This window comes from Microcaecilia unicolor, chromosome 2 (assembly GCF_901765095.1).
Source record: "Microcaecilia unicolor chromosome 2, aMicUni1.1, whole genome shotgun sequence".
Taxonomy (NCBI): Eukaryota; Metazoa; Chordata; class Amphibia; order Gymnophiona; family Siphonopidae; genus Microcaecilia; species Microcaecilia unicolor.
This window is the reverse complement of record NC_044032.1, coordinates 108,294,877-108,312,972: the sequence shown is the minus strand read 5'-3', so window position 1 is coordinate 108,312,972 and position 18,096 is coordinate 108,294,877. Positions and strand designations below refer to the sequence as shown.

Below are 18,096 nucleotides of genomic sequence, written 5' to 3'. Positions count from 1 at the left end.
TATGGACTTTTCCTCCAGGAACTTATCCAAACATGTTTTAAACCCAGATATGCTAACTGCTGTTACTACATCCTCCAGCAAAGAGTTCCACAGCTTACTATTCATTGAGTGAAAAAATGTTTCCTCCTATTTGTTTTGAAAATATTTTCCATGTAATTTCATTGAGTGTCCCCTGGTCTTTGTACTTTTTGAAGGAGTAAAAAATTGATTCACTTCTACCCGTTCTACACCACTCAGGATTTTTTAGACCTCAGTCATATCTCTCCTCATCCATCTCGCTTCCAAACTGAAGAGCCCTAACCTCTTTAGCCTTTCCTCATATGAGAGTAGTTCCATAAAGAGTGCTCATCCTGGAGCTCCCTTTATAGAATAATATTGAGCACCGAATTTTATTGGTGCTGAATTTTCAGCGACATGTATTGAATCTTTTCCATAATCTTTATGTAGCATTTAAAGCTTTTTGTGGCATGTGATAAAATATTTGATGCATTTCTTGCCAAAGTAACATTTGAATATGCATATTCAATTTTCTAGCACATGTACGCTAAAATATTTTAGTGTGACTAGTGCGTAGGCCACATAATGCAATGGTTCTCAACCCAGTCCTCAGGGCACACCCTGCTAGGTGGATTTTCAGAATAACCACAATGAATATGCATGAGATAGATTTGATGCATTGCTTCCTTGGTATGCAAACCTATCTCGTGGATATTCATTGTAGATATCCTGAAAACCTAACAGGTGTGGGTGTGCCTCAAGGACTGCATTACAACATGATGCCCTCCATGGCAGGTGCAGTTTCCTATTTAAACTAGGAAGAATGGAACATAATGGAATTTGCTAGTAAGACTATGTTGCCTTGGGCATCAGTATTGCTCAATATTGGGGCTGCTCAGCAGCGGTGTAGTGAGGCCGGCTGACACCCGGGGCGGGTCGCCGCTGCGCACCCCCCCCCCCCCCCCCCGGAGTGCATCATTACCGCTGGCTCTCCGCCCCGCCGAGTGCAAGTCATCTCTGGGAGCTGCGTCGGCTCTGTTGGTTCCCTGCTTTCTCTGCCCCGGAACAGGAAGTAACCTGTTCCGGGGCAGAGAGAGCAGGTAACCAGCGGCACTGACACTCCCCCAGTGCGTGCACGTGGGGCGGACCGCCCCACCGCCCCCCCTTCCTACGCCACTGCTGCTCAGCCCCCACTGGCTCCCACAGAACTAATTCCTATTAAATGATGTTGCTGTTGCTTCCCTCCAGCACTAATAAAACTTGAGCTAGGATCAGTTCTACTTTAAGAATACTGGAAGCGTACAAGCCTTTTTCAAACGCTGTTTTAACAAATACACCTAGGGGTCCTTTTACTAAGATGTGTTGAAAAATGGCCTGTGCTAATGTAGACATGTGTATTGGATGTGCACAGGTCCATTTTTCAGCATGCCTGCAAAAAAGGCCTTTTTTTTGGCCGAAAATGGATGTGTGGCAAAATAAAAATTGACACATGTCCATTTTGGGTCTGAGACCTTACCGCCACCCATTGACCTATCGGTAAAATCTCATGTGTTAACCGGGTGGTAATGGTCTACACGCATAGAATGGCAATTATTGTTCGGTTAGCGGAAAATTTCTGGCTCTTAGTGGACGCTCGTAAAAAATGAAATTACCGCCTGGGCCGCACGGTAGCCGGGCTGGAGTTCAAAATTTATGTGTGTAGGACGCGTGTACGTGCCTACGCGGTTTAGTAAAAGGGCCCCCTAGAGAGATCAAGAAATGTTGAATTGTAATATTCAAAGCGTGGAATATAAGTGTCAACAGAAAAAAAAAGAAAAGTTAGGTTTTATTAATAAATTGGCCAAAGTTTGATGCTTCTTGTCTGACTTTGTGTCTTTTCTTATTTTCTGGAGGTCAGGTTGCCAAACTTTATCGTGATTCCAGTCTAGGAAACGTTGTGAATATCATAGTGACTCGTTTAATTGTTCTCACTGAAGATCAGGTAAGACTGAGCTTTAATGCAAGAATTCTTAAATCTTAAAACTAGAGACTACCACAGTGTATGCGCTGCTAAAGGGCCCAGTTAATTATTACTTGGAAGGACTGAATTTGAGTATATAGCCTTAATTGTTTAAAGGCTCTGTTTACTAAGCAGCATAATAGGCACATTAATGTTTTTAACGCGTGTTAACCATGTACGCGCGTTAACCATGTATGTGCCTACAGTATCCCTATAGGCGCCAACATGGTTAGCGCCCACGCTAAATGTAGGCGTGCTAAAAACAGTAATGCACCATAGTAAACAGGGCCCTAAATGTTTTAGAATATCAAGTAATGTTAAAATAATCTATCAAATAACTTATATTGTAGATACACTTGCATATATCTATGTACATCTAGCAATCACTTTGTACTATCAGCATGATTTGGAAGATTTGTCGTTGTACAATTACGGTTTTATTTCTGTTATTCTATGCTGATAGCCTAAAATTGTTACATTGACATAATCATTATTTCAGTTGGAACTGAAATAACGTCTCTTAAGTAATATGCTGACTGAACTCTGGGTCAGATTTTATAGATATAAAAATTGGCAAGAAGACATTATTCCTAGAAACCACTGCTTCTAATTATAGTCCCATTTTAGGCTTCAAAACAAAAAAAGCTTAACAAACTGACCGTAGTCATTTCTTTGGAATATTTCCGGTATGCATGTTGTATTGCAGCCAAACTTGGAGATAAACCACCATGCAGACAAGTCCCTCGATAGCTTCTGTAAGTGGCAGAAATCCATTCTCTCCCACCAAAGTGATGGAAACAGCATTCCAGAAAATGGGATTGCCCACCATGATAACGCAGTACTTATTACTAGGTATGCTATGTGTTTTTTCCCCCATCCCCTTTTGATGTTTGCTTTCTTTTTCCTTCTTGTGTCTTATTATTTGTCAAACTCATGGGTAAGGTGCTCTGAGGAACAGTAAAAAAGAGATAGTGAAATGTTTAAGAAAAATATGTAGTTTGATACTCAAAAGAAGTTGACCTTCAAGGCAATGCATAAACCCCCCATGTCCTTAGGTTTTTGGACATTATGGGGCCTTTCTACTAAAGTTTAATGCAAGCTTAGTGCATGCTAATGGACATTAGCATGTGCTAAGAAGCACATTATAGGAACAGATTCTATATATGGCGCCTAAAAATACCGCACGGTAAACATTAACATTTCCGCCTAAGTGTATTCTATAAGCGGCCCTTAGATTTAGGCGTGGTATATATAATACACTTAGTTGATATTCTATCACCTAAATCTGTGTGCCTCCATATACACCAACGAAAATGTGGCATAAATCCTGACGCATAGATTTAGGTGCAGAGGGCCATATTCTATAACTGTACACATAAATTTTGGAATGCCTATGAAATGCCCATTTCCCTGCCCATAACCATGCCCCTTTTTTGGCTGTGCACATTAGAATTTAGGCGCAGTGCATTACAGAATACGCTTGGCGAGTTAAGCGCATAAATTCTAATTATTGCCAATTAGTGTTCATTATTGCTTGTTAAGTGATGTTCAACAATGCTGATTAGCTTATTAAGCCAGTTAAGTTACACACATTGTTATAGAATATGCTTGGATTTCAGCGCAGAACGCTAGGCACGCTGTATAGAATCCAGGGGTATAGACCTATGGGCTTCTTAGAATTTAGTGTGCGCTAAGCTTTAGTAAAAGGCCCCTACATGAATAGTATCAATTTAAATCGCTAAAAGCCCTGATACTATATTCAAAATTGTTAGGTGACGAGCAAAGGTGTGGCAGAAATTGCCCATTCAGGTCTAGATTCTATATATGATGCGGAAAAAAACCCTCGCTTAACGCTATTCTGTAAATTTAGGCGCAACCATTTGCACCACATAAAACCTGGTGTAAATGCCCGCACTTAACTTAGTTGTGGATCGGGCGTATTCTTTAACAGTGCGCATAATTTTTAGGAACACCCACCACCCACCCATGCCTCTCCCGTGGCCACACCCCTTTTGAGATCAGCGCATTGGAATTTATGATCACCGCATCACAAAATACGCTTAGAAAGTTCTGCACATGAAATCTAATTAGTGCCTGTTAGTGCCGATAATGAATCATTGTGGGCCAATTATTGGCACCGATTGGCTTGTTAAACAATTAAGTTGTGCGTGCAATGTGGCTGCACTGCCGCAATATGTAGAATCTGGGGGTTAAAGGGCAATTCTATAACGGGGCTCACATTTATGTGCCCCTGGTGGGGATTAATTCACAGAATCCTAATATTTATATATGTAAGTGAGTGGGGCACCTAAGTGCTGTTCTGCAATGGTGCATCTAAGTGGCATAGTATGGAAATGCAAAGGGGGCACACATATTGACGGATTTATACAGAACACTGTAAATTTTGCGCTTCCGTGCCACATTTAGACGTCTGCAGTTACACCAGATCTATGGCTAGTGTAACTGCAGGTACATAAATGTAAGGCTTGCCGATTTGGGGTTACGCTAGTATTCTATAATGGAAAATCAGTCGCCCTGATGTCATTGTAGAATAGGCTCTCACCATGCGTCCTCGGGGTGCTTAAATGAAGGTATCCAGTTATAGAATTGCTCCCTTAATGGCACTCTTCAGCCACTAAACAGATAATTTAGCCATTTAGTTTAGGCCTGATGAGCAGCAAGCCTTAAACTAAGAAGATAGAGCCTGATATTCAGCACTATTTAAGCGGGCCAGGAACAGCTCCTGGCCAGTTAATATTCAGCACAAGATAGCTGAATATTAGTGTTTAGTGGCTAGCCGCTATCTGGCTATGTTGCGCAACTTAGCTGACTAAGTCCAAATAGTCAATGCTAAACTGGCTAAGTTGATCGAATAAGATAGGCTGCTTAAATAGCAGTGCTATCTTTAACAACATAACCAGCTAGCGCTGAAGATTCGCGTAACCGGTTAAATTGCCACAGCCCAAACTGAAAATGGATATTCAATGCCAGTCACCGGATTCGGCCCAGCATTACATATCCGGGGTTGGCGCTGATGGCAACAGCTAACTATAGTACCTGCCGCTGACTGAATATGGGGGGGGGGGGGGGGGTAAGTGCCAGAGCTGTCATCAGTCAATCTGTATATTCAGTGCCTCCACCTATATGAAGTTAGATTGTTAGCTTAGAGCCTCTTTTACCAAGCCACGGTAGCGAACCCAGCATGGGTTTCATCGGCATTGTCGTGTGGGAATTGCTAGTGCGGTTTGGTAAAAGAGGCCCTTAATCCGGTGATCTCACTGGCTGAAAATCTGGCCCATGTTTTCTTTCTGTCCAAGAAGAACTGAAGTTTAGAGAATATAGCAAGTGTGAAAGAACTGTGTGATTCTGTTTGGTTAATTATTTGCAATAAGTTTTTCATGACTGGGTTGGGCTATCATCATGATTGTTTATTTAAAGTGACCCTCTAGAGATAAGGGAGTTTTTGAAATTGTGCTGCCTATCTGAACCTGTTGCATGTGTTTTTCAAATTGCTTTTCACTGCTGTGTAAGAATGCACAGATGGGTTCGGTTTGATACTTTCAGGAGCCGTCATCATTAGACAAAGCCCTTCCTATTGTCAGCTCATGCAAAGAATTGCTGAAGCTTTCCATTCTCTTGCTGGTCACTTTGGTCAGCTCTGGAGAGCCTCTTTAATAAAACTGTCTTTTTTTTCACAGAGACAATTTCCAGAGAAATTTTTGTTCAGAATAGGAAGTGTGGCCATCTAAATTAATGAGGAGGCACATGATGAAATTGATATGTGAAAGCTGCATCATGAGCAAGATGTAAAAACAGCAGAAGAAATGTGACATGTTCAGTTTTGCCGTAGTATTTACTTAGCAGGTTCTTGACATTTTTCTTTTCTTTTAATTTTAATGTGAATTTTTATTTCAATGGTGATTTTGAAGGTTTTTAAGATAGTGTGCCTTTGGATGTCCAGCACTTATATAAGCTATTGTTTTATTACTGATGTTATAAGAGGGAGACGGGAAGTACCCTCACTCCCATCTGTAATGTTAGTGAGGGCCTCATGAGAACTAATATTTGTCTTAGGAGGCCTCATGAATACTAATATTCATTTTAGGACTGTTATTTTGGTCCATTGTAGAAGATAGCCTAGATAGGCAGAGATCTTTATTGGTTCTGAACTCCCCTGTTCCTTGGCTCTGTTTGTCTCTGATTGCAGACGAGAAATACTTCATCAATCAGAATTGCTTTCAGATAAGATTTGACACTCACACTTGTAAAACAGTTTTCTAGCTTTTGCTGTTGGTGTTTTAAACAATGCTATCAGTGTGGCTCCTTTGACAAGATAAGGGTTGTTAAAACCCCAGACTTAAACAACTGGAAGTTGTTTTCTCTTTCATTGCTTTTGCTGTGAAGGTTCTGTCTGAAACTTTGTGCCTTGCAAGGCCTCTGTCCCAGACTAAGATCTGTTTGTGTGGCCATATGCTCGTGTTGAAAAGTTTGCAATGCAACCCATTTGCTTCCAGATTGCTGTTTTCCTTCCCAGATGTACTGTTTGAAAATATTGCAGTCGGAATCCTGTAGTTGAATGTTACCAAATGTCTGTCAAACCCACAAATCGCCTGTTGTTTGTAAACATTTGGAGCCTGGCGGCAGCGCAGAACATAAGCCAGACAGGCAGTGTGCCTCTTCATGGGTTGATGCTAGCTAGCAGAAAGTGAAATGTAACTTTACAGCGGTCCATTCAAATCTGTGTCCGTCAGTGTTCACTCAGTCTCCACTCTCTCCTGCAGTTGCCCTAGGCAATCTGAGTTTCAGGACTAGCCCTCTTTTTTTTTTTTTTTGTGGGACAGGCAGACCTTTCTGCCTGGTCTGCTACTGTCAGTTGTCCTCACTTTTGCCCAGATGATCGAAAGCCCTGTGATGTTCCAAACAGCGCTCTAAAAATAGCGCTGGAACAGCGCGGGGCTTTACCGCCCCTATGATCAGAGATAACAGCATGCAAATTTATTTGCGCTATTATCTCTGATCATAGGGTAAAGTGTGGGGGGATTGTGCCTGTGAGCGCATCCTCCTGCACTTGTTTGACAGGTCTGGGCTGTCAAAAGCTCAGACCTGTCAAACAGAGGCTGGAGGTCTGTGGGACCACCAGACCCCAAACAGCAAGGCCCTGGTGGTCTAGTGCCCCTACTGAACCCCTCCCCAATCCACCCTCCCAACACAAGTTCATGGGGTAGTACACTCCCTCTTCTTCCAACGCTGCCTTGAAAATGGTGGCGCCCAGCCCTTCCCAGTGTATCCTGGGATGCTTTACATTAGTACTGGCTTGGGGTGGGGTGGTCAGGGTTTCTGCTCCTGCAGGGGGATTTCTATTGGTGGGAATGGGGGGCCTCCTAGCATGCAAATGCATGCTGGACAAGGCTCACCATAGGGTTTGCCACGGACAGAGCGCCAATGTTTGGCGCACTGCCTGCTGATCATTGGGGAGGAATATGTTTAGCATGCTTTTGCATGCTACTTGCAGTAAGAGCCCGCGAGTGTGTTTCACATGCTCGGGGGCTCTGATCATGGGGTGGTAGTAAATGCAGGTGCTAATTTGACGCTAATAGCCTCTAGCGCCCGCGTTTGCATCTGATCATCGGCCCTTTAGGGGCCTTTCTGGTAAAATATGGTTAACTTCTCGAATAGCAGACTCTTCTGAATGTCCAAAGTGCAGAACTGTCTCAGCGTCTTTTGGCGCATATATTTCGGACATGTGAATATATTCAGGCATTCTGGGAGAGTTTATTCACTTATCTTGGCCCGGTTTTAGGGAAGCGAATACCTTTGTGGGCTGATATTTTGCTGTTAAATTTTATTTCTTTAGGCTTACGGAAAGGTCTGAATTTCTAGTTGCCTAAGGCTTTTTTTATTGCACAGAAAAGTATATTGCTTCAGTGGAGATAGCCTGTAGCACCCTTGCCGACTGCTTGGAGAAATTAAATATTCTTTCTCATGAAGATATCAGGCTTGGGTCCCCTAGAGCTTGGCAACATTTTCAGCAAACCTGGTCTTGTTTTGGGACTGGTTACCACATCGTGCCCACAGTTATCTTTTAAATTTGTGACCTAGAGCATATCTTCCAAAAAGGGAGTGGGGTACAGGGCTTGTGGGAGGGAAAGGGGTTGTTTGTTCTGAACTGGTAAAGGGGTGTGGATCACCGTGAAGAAACAGCATATTTGGTCCAGGCCTTGGACAGTGCGTCATTGAGAGTTTGGGGAGGGGAAAAGTGGGAAAGGGTGGGGGGGGGGGGGTTGTGTAAAACTTTGCCACATTTTATTGAGGTATTAACGGTTATAAGGTTGAGACAATCATTGATATGCTGGTGTTATTCCTTTTTACTGTTTTTTCTGTATTGTGGTGCTAATAAAAGAATTCAAATAGCTTGTGGTTAACTCTGTGTTAGCTACTAGCACCAAGCCGCATTAAGGGGCTTTTCAGTGTTTTTGCAATTAACACAGCGTTAACTGCGTGTTAAGTGCATTTGATGTTGGGGGCATGGCATGGGCAGAGAGTGGACATGGTAGGCATTTGGCAGTTAATGCGCTGCACTTACAGAATGCTAACTGCCTAACGCAGAGTTAGTGCGGGACCATGTACTGCTTCCTTAATAGGAGGCAGTAAGTGCTCCCCATCTTAACTCTCAGCAGGCAGCATGCGCTGACATTAATGCATGACCTGCAATAAAAATAATGGGGAAAAATGCCACATAAAATTTGCAGTTACTGTGTGGTAAAATCCTGTGTTACGCTGCTGTAACTGCAAATTTTACCACGTTTTAGTAGAAGGGCCCCTTAATTTGTTTAGTTCTGTGTATAAACCACATACATTGAAAGAAAACATACGTGGAAAAGAGACCTCAGAATTTTCAGTCCACTTACTTTTTGGCTCGTAGGGTTGAAAATTATAATCACCGGTCATTAAAGCTCCTCAATAAAGCATTTAAATTGCAGAACTGCTTATCAATTTTATTCAGCGTGGCTTATCTTGATTATATTCAGTTATGTCTATAGAAACCCAAGAAAGGCCTTATTTGGAAAACTGACCTGGGACACACTGCTTGGTGTCATGTGCTACCATTTGTCAGGATGGTGGCACTGTGGCACAAGCGAAAGGGCATCCCTTTTGCTTCCCAACTTAAAATTGTGCAGGAAGGGAGGAGGGGATCCTGGGAGGATGACTCACTTGGGTCAGTGGATCATTTGTGAGGTCGAGTGGGGGAGGAGATCTGTGGGGGCTTACTTGGGCCATCAAGGACTTTTTGGAATCAGGACTCAGGTGGCTCACTTGATCCACCAGAGGTGTTTCTGGGATTAGGGGTCAGGGGTCTGTGGGCCCAGTTGAGTCACTAGAGAGTGTCACCGGTGGTGGGGGGGGGGATTCATTAAGTCTGTACTAGTGTCAATTGGATGTCTTGGGCAAAACCTCTAGATGACATTCGTGGAGACCCCGTGTTCGCATGTGTCTGATACACTTTCCCATGTTAGCACACATTTTTTGCGCTGGGCCTATTTTCATACTATTTGGTTACTGCATTGGGGAGCTACATTTTTGCATTAGGCTTGCAGTAGGAAGCTGCATGCTAAGCATTAGCATAACTCTAACTCAAACTTAGTGCATCGACCCCTTAGATTGTAAGACCTCTAGGGAGAGAAAATTACCTATTGTACTTGAAATTAACTCACCTTGAGCTACAACTGAAAAAAATGTGTGAGCTAAATCCAAAATCCTTTCTTATCCCCACTTAGGCAGTCAAGGCACAGAGGTATATATTTTGTACCTGTTCTATCAAGGTGACATATGTACTCATGAGCCTCTATAAAACTGCCTTCCTGAAAGCTTCTGCCAAAGTTATACTTAGTCTGAAGCAGGAGGAAGTCTGTGTGTGTATGTGCCAGCAAGCACCGGTGCATACACAGACATTTTCTAAAATGTGATCATAAGTGCTGTGGCCCTTCTTTCCACCCCCCACACCGGCCACTTCTGGCTTCTCACCTTTCCTTTCTCAACCCCCTTCCCCAACTGTACCTTTTTATTTTTTTTGTATTCCAAAAGTCTGCGGGCGGTGGCAGCGTTTCCCATATGCTGCCCTGCTGCTGGCATCAGCTTCTTCTCTGTATTGCGGCCTGTCTCTGAGAAAACAGGAAGTTACACCAGAGAGGCAAGCCACAGTAGAGAGAAGAAGCCGGTGCTGATGGCAGGGCAGGATATGGGAATCACTGTCACCGTTGACTTTTGGACCCCCCCCCCCCCCCCCCAAAAAAAAAAAAAGTACACTCAGGGAAGGGGGTTAAGGGAGGAAGGAGGGAAATGTCAGACCCCAGTCTGGAGGGGAGGGGGGGAGTTGGAAAAGAGACAGAGTATGAAGGGACAAATGAGCAAGGGACAAATGAGGCAAGGATGAGCACCATCTCATCCTTGCCTCAGGCAACAGATTGACTTGGGCTGCCCCTGCATAAGTGCCAATCCCTCCCTTGCTCCTCTTATTCTCTGCCCCAGGAATGTCTCGAGGTACTGGAGGAAACATAGACACCTCTTACACTTGTAAAAAGCGGATTTGCACGTGTGAATTGTCACTTACATATAAACAGTGATAGAAGAGGTGCTACATATGCATATATGGCAGCACATGGAAACTTACAGGAGGCATATTGTGGGTGTGGTTTGAGCTGTAATTCAAAGTATACATGTATCCCATATTTTAGAATGGCTGGATATGTATCCTTCTGAATACTACCCTTTGGCATTTATACCTGCTTCACCTCATGCATAACACCTGGCTAGCTTTGCGATTGAACCTGTGGAGATGTTGAGGAGGGGGACTGAGCCTACCTCTCTGACATTCAAACTACCTCACTGGAGCAAGGACGGGTTCCCTCATTAGATGGTTTTGCATGTGTGTGTTTACAAAATCCACTTATGTGTATAAATGGTGGCATTTACAGGTATGGGGGTAATTTTATAGAGACATTTTGAGGTAAAATGCCTCTTAAAAAATAATACGCATGATGACAAGAGCGCATGTAGTATTATGTGACTCAGGTATAGGTGTGGTTTGGGGTGGAGCTTGGGTGTAGGGCGGGTGGAATGGTAATTTGAATGCATAATTTATAAAATATGCATGCTTGCATTTACATCTGTTCCTGAGCAGGGATAAGCATCTGCAACTTCATGTTGGCTGCACTTTCTGCAGCTTTTCTGGGTTAATTTTATAAGATATACGGGCGCTTATGTGTCTTTATATAGATTAAAAATGGCTGATGTGACCACAGCTACCCAGTAAATGCATGTACTCCTGGATTCTATATATCGCACCTTAATTTCCATGTGGAAATCAAAGCATATTCTTTAACGACGTGCGTAACTTAATTGTTTAACTTGTTAATCAGCGCTGTTGATTGGATGCTAACAAGCAATTATCCGCACTAATTGGCATTAAGATTTACACGCAGAATTCGCTAAGCATATTCTGTAACATGGTGCACGTAAATTCTAAGTTGCATAGTTGAAAAGAGGGTGTGGCCGGGGGGCGTGATGCGGGTGTTTTTAAAATCTATGTGCCTTGTTATAGAATATACCCACTCTGCATCTAATTTAGGTGTCAGGATTTACACCAAGTAAAACATTGCATAAATGGCTGTGACTACATTTGGTTGCATGGAGAGGTGCTCGGCATAGTTTTTCCACGTGGAATTTTCAGGTGCCTTATTTTATTTTAGTTACATTTGTACCCTGCGTTTTCCCACTCATGGCAGGCTTACATATACAGGTACTTATTTGTACCTGGGGCAATGGAGGGTTAAGTGACTTCCTAGAGTCACAAGGAGCTGTGCCTGAAGTGGGAATTGAACTCAGTTCCTCAGGACCAGAGTCCACCATCCTAACCATTAGGCCACTCCTCCACGTATATAGAAGCTAGCCCATAATGTGTACATCTAGTAGCACTAAAAAATAAGTAGTAATAGTAGATTATATTATTCTATAAATTACACATAAGGGCCCTGTTTACGAATGCGCTAAAAACATTAGTGCACCAAAAACATTAGTGCACCTACAGCATGGCTTAGTAAATAGGGCCCTGAATGAGGCTTATATATATTTTTTCTTTATATCAACATGCTCATACCATTCTGTGAGGTTTGATTTTGATCTGTATGGCTTGTTTAGTCTTATATTTGATTTTAGATTTGACATTATTCAATGTAAATTGCCATTTACTTTCAATGGAAGTTGTACTTTGTCACCTTTGATCTTATAGTATCTCAGATTTTACAATTAATTTTTTTATTAGATGCTGTACTTTTGGATTCTCTATCCTATTTATGTGTTGTTATCATCAGTGGCTGATCTAGTCTATTATACTTCTGTATTGCTTTGTGGGGATTACCAGTGGATTATATGACGTCATGTCATATTTATGTATTGTTTCATTCTTATCTTTTTTGTATGCTTAAGATTGTATTTTTAATATTGTACTTATGTTGATTTATATATATATATATTTAATTTTTAATTTCAAATTATTTTATATCTTGTGAAATATTAGATTACACAGTATGGATGTTTGTTTAATGTTTATTTTATGTTTTAATAATATAATATGTGTATTGATGTTGTTTATACAGAGACACTTTGACTCCTGGAGCAGGCGCGGTTAGTGCCAAAATGCAGGGAGTTTGGACAGATTCCTGAGGGAAAAGTCCATTGAACATTATTAATTTTTTTTTTTGGGGGGGGGGGGGGGGGGGTTGCCGGGTTCTTGAAGCCTGGATTGGCCGCTGTCAGAGACAGGATGCTGGGCTTGATGGACCCTTGGTCTTTTCCCAGTATGGCGGTACTTATGTACTAAGTCTTTGGATTTGATTTATAAATAAACCTGCTGTCTGGATATACATTTGGTCTACCCCCCCCCCCACTTCTCTTTTTTTGTATGCAAAAATGTGCATAACATACCAATTTTAAGAGGGAATGTGCTATATTTTCTCTTTTTTAAATTACCCATGGAATGTTTACCTGCTGTCAAACACACACACATTTGCAAGTTTATTTTAAGCAAACCTCACCAAAACCAAACCCTCAGAAATGCTTCTGGCCAGCTCAGACAAATAGATGTGTGTATGTGTATAAGTTTAGGAGCTTATGGCCTTTATTTTAGATGGATCTCCACAAGGAAATAACAGCTTTTACATGTGTAGATCAGCTACATGTACAAATAGCGAATTAGGAAGCTTCTATTTAGACATGGTGATGCACATCATGCATAGAGTCATGAAGATGTGGTTAGGGTGTGGATAGACCATGGTTTAGGTAGGTCTGCATTACACATTTTGCTGTGTTAACTGCTTTGATCTACTGAGTTAACAAAGGCAGTATATCAAATACCAAACTAAACATGGATATTAAAAATGGCATAAATTATACACGGATATTAAAAACTGTAAATGCTGGCTTTTACACCTGCCCCAAAACATGCATAAATACCGGCGTGAAGAGGCCCCGAAATCCCCCTGAATATTGAATAGCACCCCTGACATCCTGCCCAGTAAAACTCTTTTGAATGTTGGGCGGATAACTTTTATCTGGTCACCACTGAACATTAGCATTAAGAGAGCAATTCTGTAACCATGCATGTTATATGTGTAAATATTTAGTATACTAGCAATTATGTGTATATGTGTACTCTTACACTGGTTAATGCTAGTCTGGCCTCTAAGTGCTATTCTACAAATATCTGCTTAAATTATTTATCTCATATTTGCGAGGGGCTGTATATAAGAGTGGAGCATGGGGTGGGGGGAGGTAAAATTCCAGTCCTGAAAATTTCTGTGCGCAATTTCAAGGTTAACTGCACAAAGCTTTTGAATATTGACTTCATATTCTCTATGTAGTGGACTGTAGGAGATAGCTCTTTGTCAGAAAAACACGGATAATAAATGTAATTTAGAACGCAAATAAAATCGGCTCCCAGAGCAGAAGCAAAGAAAATATGGTTGGTTTTTCTGTGCTTTGTCAGTTAACTTTTATGACACTGCAGGTCTCATAAATGGTCAAAAGAAGGATTGAAATATTAGTTTTCCAGGAAATGTGTTTTCTGGTAGAATAACAGGTTAGGATATCTGTTAAAACATTCACCTAAAGCTAGGCCAAATATCCGGAGGACTGTTTAGTAGGAAAACAATGCCATATTTTGCCTTGTAAAAGAATTCCTGCTAAAATACAATATAATAAATGTCCTTGCTGTGTTTACTGCTTTCAGTATCTTGAATAGATAATGTTCCTGTACTCTGCATTCACCACAGTCTTCCCCTATTTTCCATCTGCCTTTGTTGGCCCAGTCGTTGCTGCCCACGTCATCTCATTTCACTTTTAAAGCCATGTCTGAAGATAAACATTTCACTAGTTTCCATAAAGCCCTCATCTCTTCTGTAATTTGTCATACCACCAGTTCTGCCCATCATATACCCCCCTGCACTGTCCTTTTAGATTACAGGCTCTTTGGAAGAAGAATCCCTCCCCCTCCTTACGTATTTGTCCTCTGTGACATGGGTTCACCAGACACTGCATTACTGGACTTATGTATTCATGCTTATCTTTTCCCATGCTACATATTCTTTCAGTGACATTTAAAAATATGATGTGGAGCAGAATGTTCGATATGATGTCTAAGTCCGACTTGCAAAACGTCCAAAATCTGAATAGGAAAGAAGGTCATTTTCAAAAAAGAAAAACGTCTATCTTTATTTATTTTTTTTAAATACTGTTTTGAACAAGGTTTTCTGATTTTGGACGTTTTGTTTTTTGGTCCATTTTTTGAAAAAAAAAAAAATGTCCAACTGCAAAACGCACAAAATCAAGCCATTGGGATATAGGAGGAGCCAACATTTTTTGTAGACAGGTCCCCAGACTTCCCAGAAAAGCAACAGGGCACCCTAGGGGGGGGCTCTCCAGTAGACTTCATAAAATGCTCCCAGGTACACATCTCACCATTGCTCCCTTATCTTGTCTTCTGAGCCCCCCCAAACCCACACAAAACCCATTACCCTCAACTGTACACCACTGCCATAGCCCCCTTATGGGTGATGGGGGCACCTATATGTGGGTACAGTGGGTTTCTGATGAGTTTTGGAGGGCTCACAATTTCCTCCACAAGTGTAACAGGTAGGGGGAGGTATGGGCCTGGGTCCACCTATCTGCAGTGCACTGCACCCACCACAGACCTGCATTCTGTTCTAATGGACCTGAGTATAACATCTGAGGCTGGCAGGTAATGTTTTAAATCACATTTTTGGGGGGTGGGATGGGGGTTAGTGACCACTGGGGGAATAAGGAGAGGCCATTCTTCATTTCCTCCACTGGTCATCTGGTCATTTAGGGCACCTTTTTGTGCCTTATTCGTTATAAAAACAGGTTTAGCTCAAAACATCTTAGTTTTAGTCCTGGACAGTGTTGTTTTCTTCCATTATGGCTGAAAAACATCCAAGTGCTAGAAACGCCCAGATCCTGCCCTTAACACGCTCCTGACACACCCACTTGTGATTTGAACACACTTCTGACGGACATCATAGAAAAGTGTCTAAAAATTGGTTTTGAAAATACCAATTTGAATGTTTTTGTAAGAAAACCGTCCAAATGTAGATTTATGCCACTTTTTGAACGTTAATCTCTGACATTATTTAGTAATCTGTGCCATAGAAAGTTCTGCTGTTAGTTGACCACATTCCTAGTTAAGTGGCTTGAACCAAAGGAGAGGCATCTGATGAGGTGAGGTGCTGTTGTCCCAGCAAAGGAGTCATCTTCCAAAAAGACAAGCTGACCGAAATTCAATGCTATTTAACTGTTCAGGAATATGGCTCCTGGCTTATTAAATAGCATTTAGCCAGTTAATCGCTAATATTCAGTGGGAGTTAGCCGGTCATCTCTGCTGAATATTTGTGGTTAGAGTATACCCCCTAATTCTATAAAAGTCACCAAAAATTGCACGTGTGCCCAATTTGTGCATGCAATTTAATTGACTAATGAACTCATTAGCACCAATAATTCGCTTTCTAACAAGCAATTATTGGAACTAGTTAAATTTATTTGGCATTTATATGCGATCTGAAAAAGGGAGCGTGGAAATGGGAGGGTCATGGGTGTAATGGGCGCGTTACTAAAATGAACACACATTGAGGGCCATTTTCGATATGACATCTAAGTCTGACTTTAGACGTTTTGCAAAAAACGTCCAAAATCTGAATGAGGTCATTTTTCGAGAAGCAAAATGTCTATCTTTTGTTTTTGAAAATACTGTTTCTAACAAGATTTTGTGCTTTGGATTGTTTTTTTTTTGGTCCATTAAAAAAAACAAAATCCAAGTGAAAAACGTAGAAAATCAAGCCATTGGGATGTAGGAGGGCCAGCATTTTTAGTAGACCGGTCTCCAAGACATCCCAGGAGATGAATGGGGCACCCTAGTGAACTTCAAGAACATGCTCCCAGGTACACATCTCACCGTTGCTCCCTTATCTTGTCTGCTGAGCCCCCCATAACCCACCCAAATCCCACTGCGCACAGCTGTACACAATAGCCCTTATGGGTGAAGAGAGCAGCTATATGCGGGTGCAGTGGGTTTCTGGTGAGTTTTGGAGGGCTCACAGATTCCACCACAAATGTGACAGGTAGAGGGAGATAGGGACCAGAGCCCCCCATGCCATGGTGCACTGCACTGACCACTACACTACTTCAGGGACGTGCATGCTGCTCTAATAGACCTGGCTCTAACACCTGAGGCTGTCATAGAGTTTTCTAAATCATATTTGTATTCACATTTGTGGGGGTGGGAAGGAGTCAGTCATCACTGGTGGTATTGGGGGGTCACCTCTGATTCCCTCCAGTGGTAATCTGGTCATTTAGGGCACCCTTTTGTGCCTTATTCGTTATAAAAACAGGTCTAGCTCAAAGCGTCTTAATTTTAGTCCTGGACGGTTTTGTTTTGTTCCATTAAGGCTGAAAAACATTCAGGTGTTAGGAATGCCTAGATCCCGCATTTAAAACACACCCCTGACATGCCCCTTGTGATTTGAACGCACTTCTGACGGACTTCATAGAAAAAATGTCTAAAAATTGGTTTTGAAAATACCAATTTGGATGTTTTTGTGAGACAAACGTCCAAATGCAGATTTATGCCAATTTTGGACGCTTTTCTCTTTTGAAAATGAGCTCCGTTGTTATAGAATAACAGGGATACACACCTAATATAGGTGGGCACATTAGCACCATGTTTCTGTTGGTGCAAATGACTGCGCCTAAAGTGAAGTGCGATTCCTGGGCATAAGCGCTTTTCTATAAACCACGCCTAACTTTAAGCACTCCTGCTAGAATAGTGCTTTTTTCAATGCTGATTTTTTTGGCTCCATACGTAGAATCTAGTCCATAGCTGGGTATCCATGAATATTCAAGCGCTGATGGGCTAAGTTTAGCAGCCAAATCGGACTGCCAAATAGCAGTCCTATCTTTGGCTGTTATAAACTTAACTGGCCAGCGCTGAATATTCACTTAGCTGGTTAAGTTTGAGCCAGCCAAAAAAAACCCCCCGGATATTCAATTCCGGTAACTGGAAACGGCCTGGTATCGAAATCCGGGGTCAACACCAATCGTGGCACTTATGCAGTCTGCCTCGCGGTCTGAATATCGGGCCCAATGACTTTAATAAGATGGAGTTGCTATGTCTGTTGTGAATTTCCAGCAGACGCCTATTGCAGGTTAATGGCACCTGAAACTTGGAGCAGGTTGCTTAACTTAACATGTTCCATTTTTTTGTCAACCAGCCAGAAGCCAAGTCCTTAAAAACTTGTGGCTATAGCATGGCACACCCAATCTTAAAAGTCATGTTTAAAATCTAATACAAATCTCATATTTTATTTCCTGGTTCTTAAATAGTAGGAATAACATTTGTTTGTGAGTAATGTAGGTTTAATAGCTACCAGGTGGATTAAGGGCCTCAAGTCCACTTGTCCCAACCTGTATCACATGTCTTAATAGTTGGTTAAGGGTCATTTATATAGCAGAAATATATAAATGACCCTTAACTATTA

The 18,096-nt window shown here is 41.9% G+C and overlaps 1 protein-coding gene across 1 annotated transcript in view; it reads left to right on the top strand.

Annotated features, from left to right (window-relative positions):
- The window catches only part of ADAMTS6 (ADAM metallopeptidase with thrombospondin type 1 motif 6), a 648,820-nt gene that overhangs the window by 71,817 nt on the left and 558,907 nt on the right, over positions 1-18,096 (top strand). The window contains exons 6-7 of the mRNA XM_030193183.1: positions 1,895-1,978; positions 2,703-2,848. Coding sequence (XP_030049043.1) covers positions 1,895-1,978; positions 2,703-2,848 — 230 coding nt within the window. The remainder of the gene's footprint in view (positions 1-1,894; positions 1,979-2,702; positions 2,849-18,096) is intronic.